Genomic DNA, 17,260 nt, shown 5'->3' with positions numbered 1-17,260 from the left:
TTAAGATTTTACTCTACTTGAAATCTAAAAAGTTAGCCCACCATGGTTTCATGGATGATGATATTAGACATGAAACTCCTGAGTAAGAGGCAGGGGACTTTATTAGTCATGGCGCAGCAAGTGGTATGAGCACGAGATGTATGTGTCAGTGCCCCTTGCCCACAAGTCCCATAGGGGTGATGCATATGGACCTAGATAGATGCTTGCACACACAGTGGGTTGCATTATAGAGAGGACTCTGAGCTTAGGGAACTAGAATCTTTTATAGTAGGCAATGAGCATGCCTGCTTTTTGCTCTAAAGAGAGACACTATCTTTACCTTCCCAGGCTGTTTGCTATAATAACATCCTTGCAAAAATAGTTGAGAAAAAAGGGCCGTCCATGCCTCTACTTACAAAATGTATAGAAACATCAAGGACCCTTGGAGAACTGTCTCACAACTGGCCCTTTGATCCTTGATGTACATTACATGCTAAATTAAGCTTGTCATATAACACACACACATGCATACACATGACCTATTGGGAATTTGTTTTGAATTGCACTGAATCTATAGATTGAGGGAGAGCTGACCTTCTTATAATCCTGAATTCCTAATTTATGACCATGGTTTATCTGCATTTATTCAGTCTACCTTAATGTGTCTCAATAAAGTTTCCATAGAAGTCTAGCAGATCTTTTGTTTAATTTATTACTTAGTGAGATTGTATCCTATCTTGCCTCAAACTCCTGCAATGCCTCTCTATTTTATAAAATTCTAACACTGGCCTGCAAGGCTCTTCATGATCTGGTTCCCCATTACCTCTCTGCCTTCATCTCCTTCTATTCCCCATTCTGCTTGTTCTGTTTCAGCCACGTTGACGTCCTTGCTGTACTTTTAATATGCCAGGCACTCTTCTGCCTTAGGCCTTAGCACTGGCAATTTTCCTTTGCCCATAATGCTTTTCTCCCAGAGATATTGGCATGGCTGACTATCTCCTTCAGTCTTTGTTCACGTTACCTCCTCAACAATGCCTATCCTTATTAAAAATTACAAACTGCCTCGTATCTCCTGGCATTCTTGATTCCTCTTACCCTGCTCTGCAGTTTTCCCTTAGCATTTCTCATTGCGGTACGCGGGCCTCTCACTCTTGCGGGCTCTCCCGTTGCGGAGCACAGGCTCCGGACGCGCAGGCCCAGCGGCCATGGCTCATGGGCCCAGCAGCTCCGCCGCACGTGGGATCCTCGCGGACCGGGGCACGTACTCGTGTCCCCTGCATCGGCAGGCGGACTCTCAACCACTGTGCCACCAGGGAAGCTCAGCATTTCTCATTTTATAACCTATTAATTAATAGTACACAATACTATCCTACCAAATATCCTATTTATTTACGTATTTGTCTGTTTGTTGAATGTATTTGTCATTTATTTTTGCCTCCTGTAACTAATACTTTAGCTGCATGAAGCAAGGATCTTTTCATTTTTATTTGCTGATGAGTTTCAAGTGTGTGCAATAGTGCTACGCATATTGCAGATACTTAAGAAATATTCTTAAATAAATTAAGCAGTTTTTCCTAGGTATGTCATATCTCTTGCTGCTGTTATGCATGTTATTTAAAAAACTAAAGTTTCTGTATATTTGCTGCTGACATATTGAAATGCAATTCATATTTGATGGTTATTTTTGTATTCAGAAACTTTTCTAAATGCTCTGACTCCCATAACTTATCTATAGATTTGTATTGTTCACACAGAAAACCATGGCATCTGGACATAATGATAGTTTTTTCTTCTTTTCTTTCCTTCTAATCTTTATATTTAATATTTCTTTTTCTTACTTTACTTACTTTCAGCACAATATTTCTAGAAGTTGTGACAGCAGGCATCTTGTTCTGTTTCTTGTTTTAATGGAAATGCTTTCACTGTTTTACATGACGCTTAGAGTCTGTTTAATGAAGTTTTAGGTGGTCTTAGTCTATTTAATGAAATTTCTTTTAATTCCAAATTTCCTAAGAATTGCTTTTTTTATTGTGAATGAATATTCAACTCTATTAGGTAATTTTGCTGCTATTGAGATACATCATAAGTTTGTTGTCTTTTGATCTTTTAATGTGGCAAACTACATTATTGATTTCCTAATATCAAACCAACTGGCATTGCTAGGAAAAATCCCACATAGTCACGCTGTATTATCTTTTCTACGCTTTGCTCAATAGGTCTGCTATCGTTTTGTTGAGATGTTTTGCATCTGTTTTTATGACAGAGATTGCCCTGTACTTTTTCTTTCTCATACCTGCCCGGTTTTGGAATCAAGCAAACAGTATTCTCATGAAATGAATTGGAGAGTACATCTCCCCCTGCTCCCATACATTTGAATAGTTTTATAAGATTAGAATAATCTATATTTTCAATGTCTGTAAAACCTCAACATAGAAACCATCTTGGCCTGGAATTTTCTTGTGTAAATAGAGCTGCAGTGAACATTGTGGTACATGACTCTTTTTGAATTATGGTTTTCTCAGGGTATATGCCCAGCAGTGGGACTGCTGGGTCATATGGTAGTTCTATTTTTAGTTTTTTAAGGAACCTCCATACTGTTCTCCATAGTGGCTGTATCAATTTACGTTCCCACCAACAGTGCAAGAGGGTTCCCTTTTCTCCACACCCTCTCCCTCATTTAATGTTTGTATTTTTTTGATGATGGCCATTCTGACTGGTGTGAGGTAATACCTCATTGTAGTTTTGATTTGCATTTCTCTAACGATTAGTGATGTTGAGCATCCTTTCATGTGTTTGTTGGCAATCTGTATGTCTTCTTTGGAGAAATGTCTATTTAGATCTTCTGCCCATTTTTGGATTGCGTTGTTTGTTTTTTTGATATTGAGCTGCATGAGCTGCTTGTATATTTTGGAGATTAATCCTTTGTCAGTTGCTTCGTTTGCAAATATTTTCTCCCATTCTGAGGGTTGTCTTTTCGTGTTGTTTATGGTTTCCTTTGCTGTGCAAAAGCTTTTAAGTTTCATTAGGTCCCATTTGTTTATTTTTGTTTTTATTTCCACTTCTCTAGGAGGTGGGTCAAAAAGGATCTTGCTGTGATTTATGTCATAGAATGTTCTGCCTATGTTTTCCTCTAAGAGTTTTATAGTATCTGGCCTTACATTTAGGTCTTTAATCCATTTTGAGTTTCTTTTTGTGTATGGTGTTAGGGAGTGTTCTAATTTCATTCTTTTACATGTAGCTGTCCAGTTTTCCCAGCACCACTTATTGAAGAGGTTGTCTTTTCTCCATCATATATTCTTGCCTCCTTTATCAAAAATAAGGTGACCATATGTGTGTGGGTTTATCTCTGAGCTTTCTAACCTCTTCCATTGATCTATATTTCAGTTTTTTGTGCCAGTACCATACTGTCTTGATTACTGTAGCTTTGTAGTATAGTCTGAAGTCTGGGAGCCTGATTCCTCCAGCTCAGTTTTTCTTTCTCAAGATTGCTTTGACTACTCAGGGTCTTTTGTGAATTTAATTTCTTATCCTGAAATAGTGATGTGACAATTCTTCTAAGAAACATGGGATTCACTGCTTCCCAGAAGTCAGCTACATGACATTGTGTCCAGTTGATGAGTCATGGTTTTCTTTCTTTCTCACTCATAAGAGGGCAGTATCTAAGATCTTGATCTTTGATGGGTTTTTGACAGGTTTCCACATCTCATGGCTTCAGGATGTTTTGGAAGTTCTACTATACTGGTAGTACACTTCTTATGAACAGCAGTGGAATTGCCTCAGGATAAAGAAAATAATTTTTCCCAATAAGGACTGGTAAATATTGGCATTTTTCGAAATGGTGGGACTCAATGCGTTTAGCTTTGTTTGTTAGGGTTATTTAGGGATACCTTATATGAAGACATGGGAATGAATTAGATATCTATTCTTTTATACTATCCAGGATTTTAAAAAATATATATGGGAGTAATTTTTAAAAATGAACTGTAGTTTCATACTGGAATACACAACATTAGGCACATCTCTTTTCTCTGAGATCATTCTCCTTCAGTGGAGACCCCAATGCTGTACATGTACCATGTGACTTCACTCCCCTGGCCATCAAAGAGTAGAGGTTGTGGGCTCTTGAACCATACAGGGTGAAGAAAAATTGGAATTTGGATTCAAAAGTATTAGACTTGACCTCATGAGCTGGAAAGACACATAAACATGGGAGATGAGGCTCACATTTTGGTTTGACCATCTTCTGCCATGAGTACAATAAACGTCATCAAGATGGAAAGAAGAGGGAAGCTGAATTTAAGAGGAGCAGAGAAGAGCTAATATGTGGCTTCAGGGAGAGAGGAGACTTGAGTCTTGGTACCAGTATAGTTCCTGTTTTCAGTCTTTTTGATACCAGCTGCTTTTCTTGCCCTAAGAGTATTTTAGATATTCCAATATCCTTGTAATACACCTCCTGCCCTTTTCTGGCTCAAGCTACTTTGAGTGGATTTCTGCCCTCGCTGATTTAAAACGTTACTGTGCACATCAATTATAGAGCTGTCTTCACGGTAGTTGGATGGTCTTGGAACTATTCCCAGAGCTGTGGTTAGTAGTATCTGAAGCAGCTAAAGGGGTTCTTTATAAGGGACACATCCTGAGTATAGGCTAATGGCTGGGTCTAATGCACTTTGACAACTCGCTGCCACCACATTGCATTTTTTTCCAAATAGAAATCATAAAGAATTTTAGTGTAAATTGAACTCAGTGCTAAATAGGTTTATTGACACTTAAAGAAACCAGACAGGACTAGGAGAAAACATTTCAGAATGACATCATTAAAAACCATTAGAACCCATATTTTTCTGCGTAGAATATTCTGATGGCTGAACCCACAGCAACATTTTTTTTTAGTTCTCCACTGTTCCTCCACAGAAGGAAATGTTCAGAATCCAGAGTATATCAATATTGAAGCATTTTCCTATGTATAAAATCTGGCTTGGCTCTGATAAAAAGAAAAGAAGAAACCAATATCAATGCCTTTTCAAAGACCTGTTTTTTTAGGGGATAGAGGCAAGGAATGTCACACAGTTTTCAAACTAGCTCTGCAGTAATTTCAAGATTTAGCTAGCTAGCTATCAAGATTAAATCAATCAATTCAGAGATCTGGAAAGTTGCTGTTATGTTAGGTCCCCGTGTGAACTCTTTGTTTTTATGTAAATTACTCTTTGAATGCCCAGAATTAGTGATTGTTTGAGCTATAAAAAGCCAATAGAGTCTATTGGTGTTCTCCTTTCATTTAGGGATTCATGCATTTCTTTGAATATGTCTTGAGTTTACTCTAGATTCACCCTTGAAAGGAAATATTTCAGGGTGGTTAAAAGCACAGAGCCCAGAGCTCAAATGCTTAGGATTGACCCAGGCAAGGGATTTGTGACCTCTCTCTGTGCCTGTTTCCTCATCAGAAAGTGAGAATAACAATAAAACCTATCACATCAGATTGCGGTCAGGAGCAAATGAGTTAACACACTTAAAGCACATAGAATAGCGCGTGGCACAAAGCAAGTGCTACAGAAGTGTTAACCTTGATTACCGTCTCTCGAGTAATTGGTGTCCTCTGTGGACATGCCCGGAAAATAGTCTGACAATCCCACCAGCATTAACTTGGAGTGCACAGTAGAGAGGCTACTCACCTTGAATCTCTTCAGCCATGTATGTTGGTAACCCCTTACACATGGCAATGATGGATTTTCCAAACTGGTCCAGGTTGTTGACTTTGTCAGGGTTGACTGTGTATATCAGGCTCTTGGGAGATGGTTTCCCTTGTCCTTTACCCTGAAGCTGAGTGTGCACAAGACAGGTGGAAAGGAGGAGAGAGAAGGAGTGCTAAGCCCAGTGGTGTGTTGGGTTGGGGGTTAGGTTCAAGGTCAACAAGGGGGTATTGCTTGGCTATAACTTTTCCATAATCAGAATGAAGAAGGACCAATTCCAGCCCTGTATATCTCAGAATTTTGTAGTGTCCCAAGGAAATTATCTGGTTTGAAACCCCAGCTTTTCATATAAACAGAAGTCTGAGGATAAATTTATTCTGAAGGTTGAACCTCATTTGGTCATCTTATATTTCTTGGATTGATTTATATGATAATCAGTTTCTGAGAATGCAGTTTTCTCTACACTGTCAGTGAAAGTTACCCACTTCTCAGTTATAGGGATATAAACTCAGGCTGACATTTTAAAGAATGATAGATCCCCTCTCCCCACCTACCCCAACTAGGGTTGCCAGATAAAATACAGGACACCCAGTTAAATTTTAATTTCAGATAAATAACAGATCACTTGTAAGTATAAGTATGTCCCAAATATTGCATAGGACATACTTATGCTAAAAATTACCCATTGTTTATTTGAAATTCAAACTTAACTGGGTATCCTCTATTTTTATTTGCTACATCAAATAACCCTAACCAACTCTTTTTTTTTTTTTTTTTTTTTTCGGTACGCGGGCCTCTCAGTGCTGTGGCTTCTCCCGTTGCGAAGCACAGGCTCAGTGGCCATGGCTCATGGGCCCAGCCGCTCCGCGGCATGTGGGATCATCCCAAACCGGGGCACGAACCCGCGTCCCCTGCATCGGCTGGCGGACTCGCAACCACTGCGCCACCAGGGAAGCCTCCTAACCAAGTCTTGCAGAAAAAAGTCCTTGAAGTACTGAGGGCTCCCACTGGTGTGAGCAGAGCTTTGCTCCGCTAACAGTAAAGGTGAGGTGTTTTGATCGGCTTCTGTGGAGGAAGGTGTGAGCCACAGCATTTGACTGTGGTGGCAGCTCTCTCTCCTCAGGCAATTACCAATTCCTCTTTTCCTTTTTTTGCTCCACAGAACAACATACTGTGGTCAAGAGGGAACAGCTGTGACCTTCTCATTATTTATTGGAAATCATAAGACTTCCCCAAGTAAAAATAAAAAGACTTTTATTTTTACCTTCTTTTCCTTGACCAGCGTATCAAGGGCTTGAAAAGAGGGCATGACTGCCTTGTTCATTTTGTGCACAATGCATGACTTCTTCTTAAAGAGCCTGGTTACAGCAAAGCCCTATTAAAGAAGATGGTAGATGGTAAGGAGTTATGTTCTCCAAGGTGCTTTTCTCATCAGAAATTAGTTTCACCAGCAGAGGGAAATGGAACTCTGAGATCACGATGAACTGGGATAAAAGTGCTGGATCTGACCCTGTTTTGCAATCATATTTATTGCTAACATTTGTAAGGATAGACCACAAACTCTTTGAGGGAGAGACTGAGTGTTGAACTTGCTTCAGGTTCTAGCCTGGGAAGAGTCCCTCAACATATGTCTGTTCTGCTGAAATAAAATTTTAAATACTATCATATTTTAATCTCCTTTGATCTTCACAACATTTCAAGGAGGCAGGTACGACAGGAATTCGTTTTCTATTTGACCAGATGATAAAACTGAAACTATAAGGAGTTGGCTTTTCTAAAGTACAAAGTTTGTTAAATATAGAGCTGGTAATTGCAGAGCTGGGTGTTCTAACAAGAAACAACAGGTTTTTTTTGTTTTGTTTATTTTGTTTTTACTCTCTTACTAATTAATATTGTCATTTACATTTCCTTTGGTCTTTTTGAGTTACAGATGACATGTCAATTTCTGTCTTTTTAGAAGGAAATTGACAATAGAGTGAGATAGATTGTGCTTTGGCAGCAGTAATATTATGAAGGTCTTTTGTCTTTACTGAGGGTTTCTGCAGGTAAAGCAAAAGATGTCATATTTGTCTTATAGCCTCACAGCATAGTGGATCCTAATTACTATTCACACTGGTATGAATTTTAACTTACTGTGAGAAACTTATTAACAGCAATTATATCTAGGGAGTGAAACTGGGTGAGCAAAATAAGCATTTTTCCTTATAACTCTGTGCTTACGTGCAGTTAGAATTTACATCATTTAAAATTTTTTTTTGGTTAGCAGGCAAGTTTTGCTGTCGTTAAAAAAGAAATGCCATTTTGCAAAGAACAGAAATTGCATGTGGGCTACCTACATATTCATAGTCCCAGACGGAATTCCACGAGTCCCATCCGTTGTTATTGTCAACATTGGCCACTTTATGTTCGTTGTTGACACTCACTGACTGCTGCCCACTTCCACCACTGTTGTTGTCGTTGACATTGATATTCTGTAATTTACAAGAAATTGACATTGATTTAATACCACATTTCTTTGCAAATGCATTTTGGTAACACACTTTAAAAAATGAGACTTACATAGTTAGCAAGGGCAGGAGTCAGAAAGATGCCAACAAGTCCAGCAAAGACAGTCTGAAATCACAAATAACATTGGTCTACTGTTAAATGGCAAAACGATGGCCTCGTCTTCTTTCTTTATCTAAGCTTATAAAAATACTTACTAACTTTACCACTCTATTGAGTGGTCTGTCTTTTCTTCTTCTTTGGTCTTCTATTTTTTTAACCATAGGAAGTTTTAATGATAATGTTGAATTGTAGGTTAATTATAAGTAATTATGTTGATTGTTTTAGAATTTTTAATGTAGGTCTTATGAAATACTGATGAAGTGTCAGTATATTGAAAAATACAGTTGAAACTGAATAGCATATATGGTATGAAAATGGTTTTAAGTTCTGAGAACCACATCTGAAAATGATTTAATTTAATTTTCCTATTTATTGCCCTGAATGTTTCTTCTCTTCCTAGACCCCCTAATAGCAGTAGTCTTTTTATTTAAAAATTGTTTTCAAGTAATGGATTAGTAAGCAGATTGGATATGAATGATGAGAAGCCAAGGATGGGGTGTCTGGCTGTCAAATGTGCTTAGCAGAAGGGAAGTCAATCACTGTCCCAGGACACCTGATGTAGTCATGTGTCATTGAGTACACAACGCTTGTTCTCAGAACACAGAGCTTTATGTAGGGTGCATGATTCTGGGCGCTTATCTTCATTCCCTTTGCCTGGAACAAAATGGTTTGAGAACTGCACTCGTAATTCAAGGTAATTTAAAAAATTGGTTTGATGTTTCCCCTGATAGTTTAAGAAGGAGATTAAAAAAAATTCAGAGGTGGAAGAAATTTTAGAGATCTATTAGTACAACATAATCCTTTCACAGATGAGGAAACTGAACTTCAGAAGTTGAGTGACTTGGCCAAAGGTGTACCTTTTGCTCAAGGCTGAACCAGAAGAGAAACCAGATATGACCTGTGTCTGGAGCTCTTTTTTTTAACCTTCCTATTAGTAGAACTTATTTCTTGGGATTTCCCTGGTGGTCCAGTGGTTAAGACTTAGCCTTCCAATGCAGGGGGTGAGGGTTTGATCCCTGGTTGGGGAGCTAAGATCCCACATGTCTCGTGGTCAAAAAACCAAAACATAAAAATAGAACTTATTTCTAGAAAATTATTTCACACTTGCAACTCCATTATGAAGCAGAGTCTGCTGTAATCTATTTTAATGTTTAGTATGTCAAAACATGAAAATATTTACCTGACTCTAGCGCTTCTGCATCCTGTTATGAGACACACAGCACCACCAGTTACTTTGGCAGAATTTTGTGGTCCAGTTGCTACACTCTTCAGCCTTTTACATGGAAACACAAGTGAGATGTTGCACTAGCTTCATGCTTCAAGTGTTTTCATGAATAAATGGCCACAGACAGGGTCCAAGGTAAAACTTTCTTAGAGATCCATTTCACAGGGGAGAATGTGACCGTAAGTCTCTTGCCAATTTGTTTTGATAATAAGCTTTTTATCTTGCCTGAACGTACTCAGAAGTTTTGGTCAAAAAGGGAATTGAAGAAGGCATGAAAAGTCAGACATTTTCCAGGGTTAGAGACTGCTTGCTCTGTGCCCAGACCTGAATCAGGAGATCTGGAAAGTAATTTTTTTAAACATAGCGTAGTGTAAGATGCTCAGGCATCCGACCAATCCCAGTATAACTATCCTTCTCTATAGAGATGCTTATAAATGCCATGATTCCATGAAAAGAAAAGAGATGATGATGATTATTTTTACAAAATTTTGCATTAAAGTGATATTGTCATAAGAAGCAGACCCCCTTAGCTCAGAATATTAACAGTCTCCAGTTATAAGGGAATAAATTCAAAAGGAAATATCTACTCACTGTGAACTTCATCTTGACTTCACCAAAGCAATGAAGCCAGGACTCAGTGAAGCATGGACTCAGACAAAAAGTCTTCTCATATTTATACTTGACCAGCTTACTCAAGCTAGGTGTGAACAGGTGGGGTCCAAGACTTATCTTCCTCCATTTTCCATATCTGTGCTACGTTCTGGTGTGCCAGGAAGCCTTTTGGAATATCCGTCTGGTTAGCTAGGTATTTTGACATGGAGTTGATCTGACTCACTGTTTGTTGAAGTTGAAGATATCAAAACAAAACTCAGTATGATTTATGATAACTTCTGTTCCAACTGAAGCTGTGGGTGTGGGTATTTTATATATTGATATTACTTAGATTCAGAAAAAGAATCATCCCTAAAATCAAACAAGGCAAGAAACTGTGGGCCTTGTAGGTAGCAGCTCCTGTAAGAATGTGGAATGGTTTCCTCTTCGTACCTTTAACCAAGCCACTGTGTTGCTTTTGCTTAGACTAAACATGTTCTATTAGCTACTTCCACAAAACCTATAACCTTCTCTGCAATCCTGAGCTCTTTGGGTGACAGGACCATACATCTAGTTAGAAAATCTGGGGCTCTCTTTGGTCTTTTTTCTAACCATCCAGTTAGTTACTAAACCTTGTCATTTCATCTCAGTCAGAATCGATGCTCGACTCTGGCTTTGCCCACAGCTTCATTCACCTGGACTTTTACAGCAGTTGTGTAACTGATCATTCTGGTCATCAGTCTCTCATATTCCAGTGCATTTCCCCCACATTTTCCCTAAGGTTGTCTTTTAAAAATACATGCATAAATAAACTGACTCCACCATGCTTAGCAACTTTCACTGGCAGCCTACAAGATAAACTTCAAGCTCACTGGAATGGCACAGAGGATCCTTTATAATAAGGTTTCCTAAGTCTCCCCAGGTGTGTCTGTCGCTCTATAAACCTATATTCCAGCTACACCACAGTTCTACGTTGGTGGGAATATTCAGGGTGGTTCATGCTACTATGCCTTCGCACATGTAGTTCCTTCACCCTGGAGTGCCAACCCCTTGCCTTTCTCTAATTGGTAATTGCTATTTATTTTTCAAGGCCCAACTCACATGCCACTGCCTCCATCATGTCTTCCCCATATCCAAGGGGGAAACTTTTCTCTTTTTTTTCCTGGAGCTATAAAAGGAATCCCTGTCCTCTTCTTTGTTTCTAGATAATTTAATTTTCAGAAATGATGTTAAAATAATTTTTTTAAAATGTTTTCATCAGAAGCAGAGAGTAGATTTTGTCACTTGGGCAAACAAGTAAATGCTCAAAGCAATCTTGGAGGTGAATTAAAGTTTCAATTTTTTTCCTGCTCGCTCTTACAAATGGAAGCTAGTAAATAAGATGGCTGAGGAGAAAAACTATCTCATGAATCACTGATCTATAAATTTCCCCTTTGGAAACCTTCCTGAGCCCATGATTATCCGTATATGCATGGATTGGAATCACAGCACTGGGTCACATGGTTGTAAAGCTTGATTAACTACCCACATCACTTTCAGAATGTTAGCATGAGTGGATTAGTGTAGCTGTGGTAAGATTTTGTTTATGTTTTTAATGTGTCCACTAATCTCTTCCAAACTTGCTCTTTAGCTGCAAAAGATCACTAAGCCTGGGATGGAGGGCAGCCATCTGTGAAGAGGTTTCCTTTCTTTCTTTTTTTTTTTTTAACATCTTTGTTGGAGTATAATTGCTTTACAATGTTGTGTTAGTTTCTGCTGTATAACAAACTGATTCAGCTATACATATATCCCCATATCTTCTCCCTCTTGCGTCTCCCTCCCTCCCACTCTATCCCACCCCTCTAGGTGGTCACAAACCACCGAGCTGATCTCCCTGTGCTATGCGGCTGCTTCCCACTAGCTATCGATTTTACATTTGATAGTGTATATACGTCCATGCCTCTCTCTCACTTCGTCCCAGCTTACCCTTCCCCCTCCCCATGTCTTTAAGTCCACTCTCTACATCTGCATCTTTATTCCTGTCCTGCCCCTAGGTTCTTCAGAACCATTTTTTTTAGATCCCATATATATGTGTTAGCATACGGTATTTGTTTTTCTCTTTCCGACTTACTTCACTCTGTATGACAGACTCTAGGTCCATCCACCTCACTACAAATAACTCAATTTCGTTTCTTTTAATGGCTGAGTAATATTCCATTGTATATATGGGCCACGTCTTCTTTATCCATTCATCTGTTGATGGACACTTAGGTTGCTTCCATGTCCTGGCTATTGTAAATAGAGCTGTAATGAACATTGTGGTACATGACTGTTTTTGAATTATGGTTTTCTCAGGGTATATGCCCAGTAGTGGGATTGCTGGGTCATATGGTAGTTCTATTTTTAGTTTTTTAAGGAACCTCCATACTGTTCTCCATAGTGGCTGAACCAATTCACATTCCCACCAGCAGTGAATGAAGGTTCCCTTTTCTCCACACCCTCTCCAGCATTTGTTGTTTGTAGATTTTTTGATGATGGGCATTCTGACTGGTGTGAGGTGATACCTCATTGTAGTTTTGATTTGCATTTCTCTAATGATTAGTGAGGTTGAGCATTCTTTCATGTGTTTGTTGGAGATCTGTATATCTTCTTTGGAGAAATGCCTATTTAGGTCTTCTGCCCATTTTTGGATTGGGTTGTTTGTTTTTTTGATATTGAGCTGCATGAGCTGCTTGTATATTTTGGAGATTAATCCTTTGTCAGTTGCTTCATTTGCAAATATTTCCTCCCATTCTGAGGGTTGTCTTTTCGTCTTGTTTATGATTTCTTTTGCTGTGCAAAAGCTTTTAAGTTTCATTAGGTACCATTTGTTTATTTTTGTTTTTATTTCCACTTCTCTAGGAGGTGGGTCAAAAAGGATCTTGCTGTGATTTATGTCATAGAATGTTCTGCCTATGTTTTCCTCTAAGAGTTTTATAGTATCTGGCCTTACATTTAGGTCTTTAATCCATTTTGAGTTTCTTTTTGTGTATGGTGTTAGGGAGTGTTCTAATTTCATTCTTTTACATGTAGCTGTCCAGTTTTCCCAGCACGACTTATTGAAGAGGCTGTCTTTTCTCCTTTATTGAAGATAAGGTGACCATATGTGTGTGGGTTTATCTCTGGGCTTTGTGAAGAGGCTTTTATCTGCTTTAGGAATTGTCACATCACTTCAAAGTCAGAGTGGACAGCGTGGCGCCTTTACACTCAGCCATGGGTAGTCACTTTGGTCCATGGTGCAGTGCCTAGGATAATTTTTGTGTGTCACATCTTACCAAGGAGTTGAGGTTGACATATTTTCCAGTGGGCCTATGGAGTGCTGGTCTGGAAGATGCTCCATGACAAGTAAATAGATAGATAGATAGATAGATAGATAGAGTTCAGGGTTCAATAATCTCCCTCTTAGAGATAGACAACTCACATTCACATATCAAATGTGCCCAGGAATCTGTTGAGAAGAAATCTATATCATGTTGTTTCATCCAGATTCTTCTAAACTTAACTGACCATAGAACCTGGTTTTTCTTTTTTCTTTTATTGATTTATTTTTCCTAATACCTATTAACATTCCTGTGGGGCAACTTCCTTAGGGAGAAAACAATTGTGCTGCCTCTGAGGATAAATCTTGGATTTTAAAAAAATTCCTCCTTTATATAATATTGCTATTTCAACAGCTTCAAAAATCAGAAGAACCTCTTCCTCTGTACTTCGTATGGTATGTATGAAAATGTGTATATGTGTGTATGGCGGTGTCAACCCTGACCTCAACCCTAGTCTCATCCAAGGTCAAAAGTCTTAAGGAAGCATGAGCAAGTCTCTTGCTCCCTCCCACCCTGAGAGCTATGTTTTATACATGTCCTGTCCTCCCTTGAGAGAAAGACAGGACCTGTCGATGTGTTTTTGCCACCTCCATAGAACCTAGAATATACTGGCACATATATGATGCTCCCTAGACCTATTTTAAAATTAGAATTGCATAAAGTAGATGCTCAAGCCAGAAGATAAAAAATGCAAAATATTTATTCACTTCTAATTTTTAGAGCCAGCTGGAGAGGTGCTGCCCTACGTTGGCTATGGTGACGCACCAAGGGAGTCCCAGGAGGTGGTGGTCCCAGTGCCCAGGGTTAGTGTGGGGCACATCAGCCCCTGAGTAAATAAAGCCTGCTCTGCCCACAGATTTCGAAGCCAGGCCATGCCAAGAACCAGGCCCTATTTTATCTCACAGTGCACACAGCCAGGACCTCACCTCACCCCACACCCTGCATGGGTGGGAGCCCTCTTTGTTCATTTGCTTTGTTCAGTTGCTTCATTTCACTCTATAATTTCTTTGCTGGAGTATGGAAGCCCCTTCATGCAGAGATTCTGTCTCAGTCTCTCTGCCTCTGTTGTCTTGCTGAGCACCAGTTTGTGATGGTCCCAAGTCAGGTGGTTCATTGTGAGATCTGGACACACTTTGTCACCTGGTGGTGGGGAGTCGGGGCGGAGAACTTCTGTCCTATCCCATGGTCTCAGTTTACTAGTCTGCAGCTAAGACTCTAGTTACTGTCCCTGTGGCTACAGCTTTCAGAGCTTGTGGCAGTGGGGTATTCCTATCATATCTTCCATATGTATTTGTGACCAGGAATGACACATCTGAAAAAATAGCAATAATTACATGTAGAATAACAGTTTAATAATTATTGCTAGAAAGCTTCTAATTCCAGAAAATCCATGCTTATTACATAGTTGTTTTTTTGTATAAGAGAGAAATTCTTTTCAAATTACAGCAACGTGGAAGGAGCTCTTTCTTATGGCATCACAAAGCCTTCTCTTTTTGTTATTTCCTTCAGGACGATGGCCTTCCAAAACATATATAACCCTGCCTTTCTGTTGCTGCTTGTATGTCTGTCCAATTGCATCTGCTGAACCTTCTGGATCCCCTCAGAGGCAACCAGAGATATATTATACCTCTGATCGGTTGTTAACCTTGAGTGTTTGTTAGAGCGCTGTAAACAGAGTTTGGAAGCATCTTGCTAAAAGAATGTCTGCTGAGTGATGACATCATTTCTATAAAACACATGAAAGTAGAGCTAAATAGAATATTGACTAAGAAGTTCATTTTTCATCACTATGAAGAATAATCAAACCTGGTTAAGTACTTTCATTCTGAAAAGGAATTGGAGAAAATATGCCCACGTGAGGAATAGAAATCACAAAATGAGAGTAACATGTTACTTTATAATTATCTTAGAGCTAATAACACTTTCCTTGTTCATTGTTCATATTGAGGCAATTTAGAGAAAGTGGTATGAAAGCTATGCAGATGCTGTGGCCCTTCAGCCATAGCAATCAGGCCCGGAAAGGACTGAACTGAACACTGGAAGATGAAAATCAGATTCAAAGCGGTGAGGACCAAAGTGCTAGAGCTGTAAAGGCCACACCTGGAGCCCAGGTCTTGTGAGGACCCCGTGGTCCCCACATTGAACTATCCCCATGGCTTCCCTGGCAGAAGAAGCCAAAGTAAAAGACTTGCCCTAAGACTGAACAATGAAGCATGGTTTTGTGAATCACTGAGTTTTCTGCAGAGTGACTGATCCGAGCTGGTTTGCTTTTCTGCATCCCAGATAGAAAATATACACAGGTGTGTAATCTGTTCACGTCTGGAAGAACACATCCTCAGAGGAAAATGTTGGATCCTCAGAGGTACTTCAGGGAATTTTGAGCTCCATGTTTATTCAATTATATACTCTTCCTACCCACATCTGCAGTCTCCAATTCCTGGAAATGCTTAATAAAACATATCCATTCGGACTTATTCTGGAGTGTAATTTTTCTTCAGAGGTCCCACTGCATTTAAATAAGGAACCAACTCCCCTCATCCAGGCCAGGGAAATTTTTTCATTTGCTGTGCTGGCCTACAATGCTTTACTCATTTTCTCATATTGGAAAGTAATCAATTAACAGAAATTAACCATGTTCCAGCTAATGTAGTAAGCACAAGTGCTACAGAAGATTCAAAGATATAAAACAACAAGGACTAATACTCCAAGATCCTGAAATCTGTCTGAGGGCAGGGCTGGCTTTTTGGACATGTGACCAACGTAGTTACCCAGGACTCATACTCAGAAGACAGCCCCATGCTTAAGACTTTAAAGTTGCCAACTTGAAATTCTTATTAGTTATATTTCTGAATTTGTGTTTTGTAAGTAAAGTCCAATGGGACAATGCAGCATGCCCTGGGGGCTTGGAGTTGTGGCTCACGTGTGGTCCCACCTCCTGCTTCTCCCCACCTCCTTGTGTGCTTTCCACAACCCACTCCTCTACCTCCACTGTGGGGTCTGGGTGCAGATGCAGGAAAGATCAAGGCCAGACACATACACCTGCATGCTGAGTCACAGTGGGGGGCTCTGTGTGCCTTTGAGGATTTGCAATTGTCTTGCAAGTATCCCCATGAGCAAGGGAGTGTGATATTAAATAGCAAATCAAAAACACCATCGTTGGTTGAGAGAAACTATGGAAGAAAGGAAAAAGCTTTTTTTCTGTTTTTTGAACAAGGGGTCCCATATTTTCATTTTGCACTGGGCTTCACAGATTAAGTAGCTGTCTCTGATAGGAGACAAGACATGCACATAACATGGATATATCAAAGTAAGGTAAGAGGAAGGTTCTGGGAGGCTTTCCAACTTGTCCAAGGTCACATAGCAGTTAAAAATGGGATAATGTTTTCATGTAATCCAGGAGCTTGCACTCGTTCTTTCATGACTTGAAACTTCTCCAAATGAGCAGTAGAGACAAAACATTCAGAGGCATGTGAGCTCTTTAAACTGGCGTAGTTATGGAGGTTTCATGCAGAAAATGGACCTTTGGTTGAGACCTGTGGGACACGCCGTATAGACACCTAGGGATGAAGCATCAGCCTAGGGGAGCAGCAGAGCCAGGTGGTGTGAACTGTAGTGGGGCGTTCAGTGAGGACCACCTTATAATGTTCTTAGTACTCTCAGATTCACCTTTATGGTTATGAAATATCCCATTTAATCACAATTAGATAAAGAAAAGTTGAGTCAGAATTATTCCACTTATCAAGAACCGACAATTTGCTACACACTAACTAAGCTCGAACTATTCTAGGGATTTAATCTTCACCAATAGCCACAAGACACTTCTCTTCCTCCCT

General features: G+C 39.5%; 1 protein-coding gene across 1 annotated transcript; it reads right to left on the bottom strand.

Annotated features, from left to right (window-relative positions):
* Positions 1–4,865: 4,865 nt before the first annotated feature.
* On the bottom strand, positions 4,866–10,101 carry GKN1 (gastrokine 1; the record flags this gene model as incomplete). Its single annotated transcript, XM_082851446.1, has 6 exons — positions 4,866–4,960; positions 5,649–5,796; positions 6,931–7,041; positions 8,003–8,137; positions 8,226–8,279; positions 10,090–10,101. 6 exons carry the CDS (start codon positions 10,099–10,101, stop codon positions 4,866–4,868), a joined length of 555 nt encoding a protein of 184 aa, XP_082707572.1.
* Positions 10,102–17,260: the final 7,159 nt, after the last annotated feature.

Source organism: Leucopleurus acutus (genome assembly GCF_964270905.1).
Source record: "Leucopleurus acutus genome assembly, chromosome: 12".
Classification (NCBI taxonomy): Eukaryota; Metazoa; Chordata; class Mammalia; order Artiodactyla; family Delphinidae; genus Leucopleurus; species Leucopleurus acutus.
Note: the sequence above shows the minus strand (reverse complement) of the source record. Positions and strands in the feature narration are given on the sequence as shown.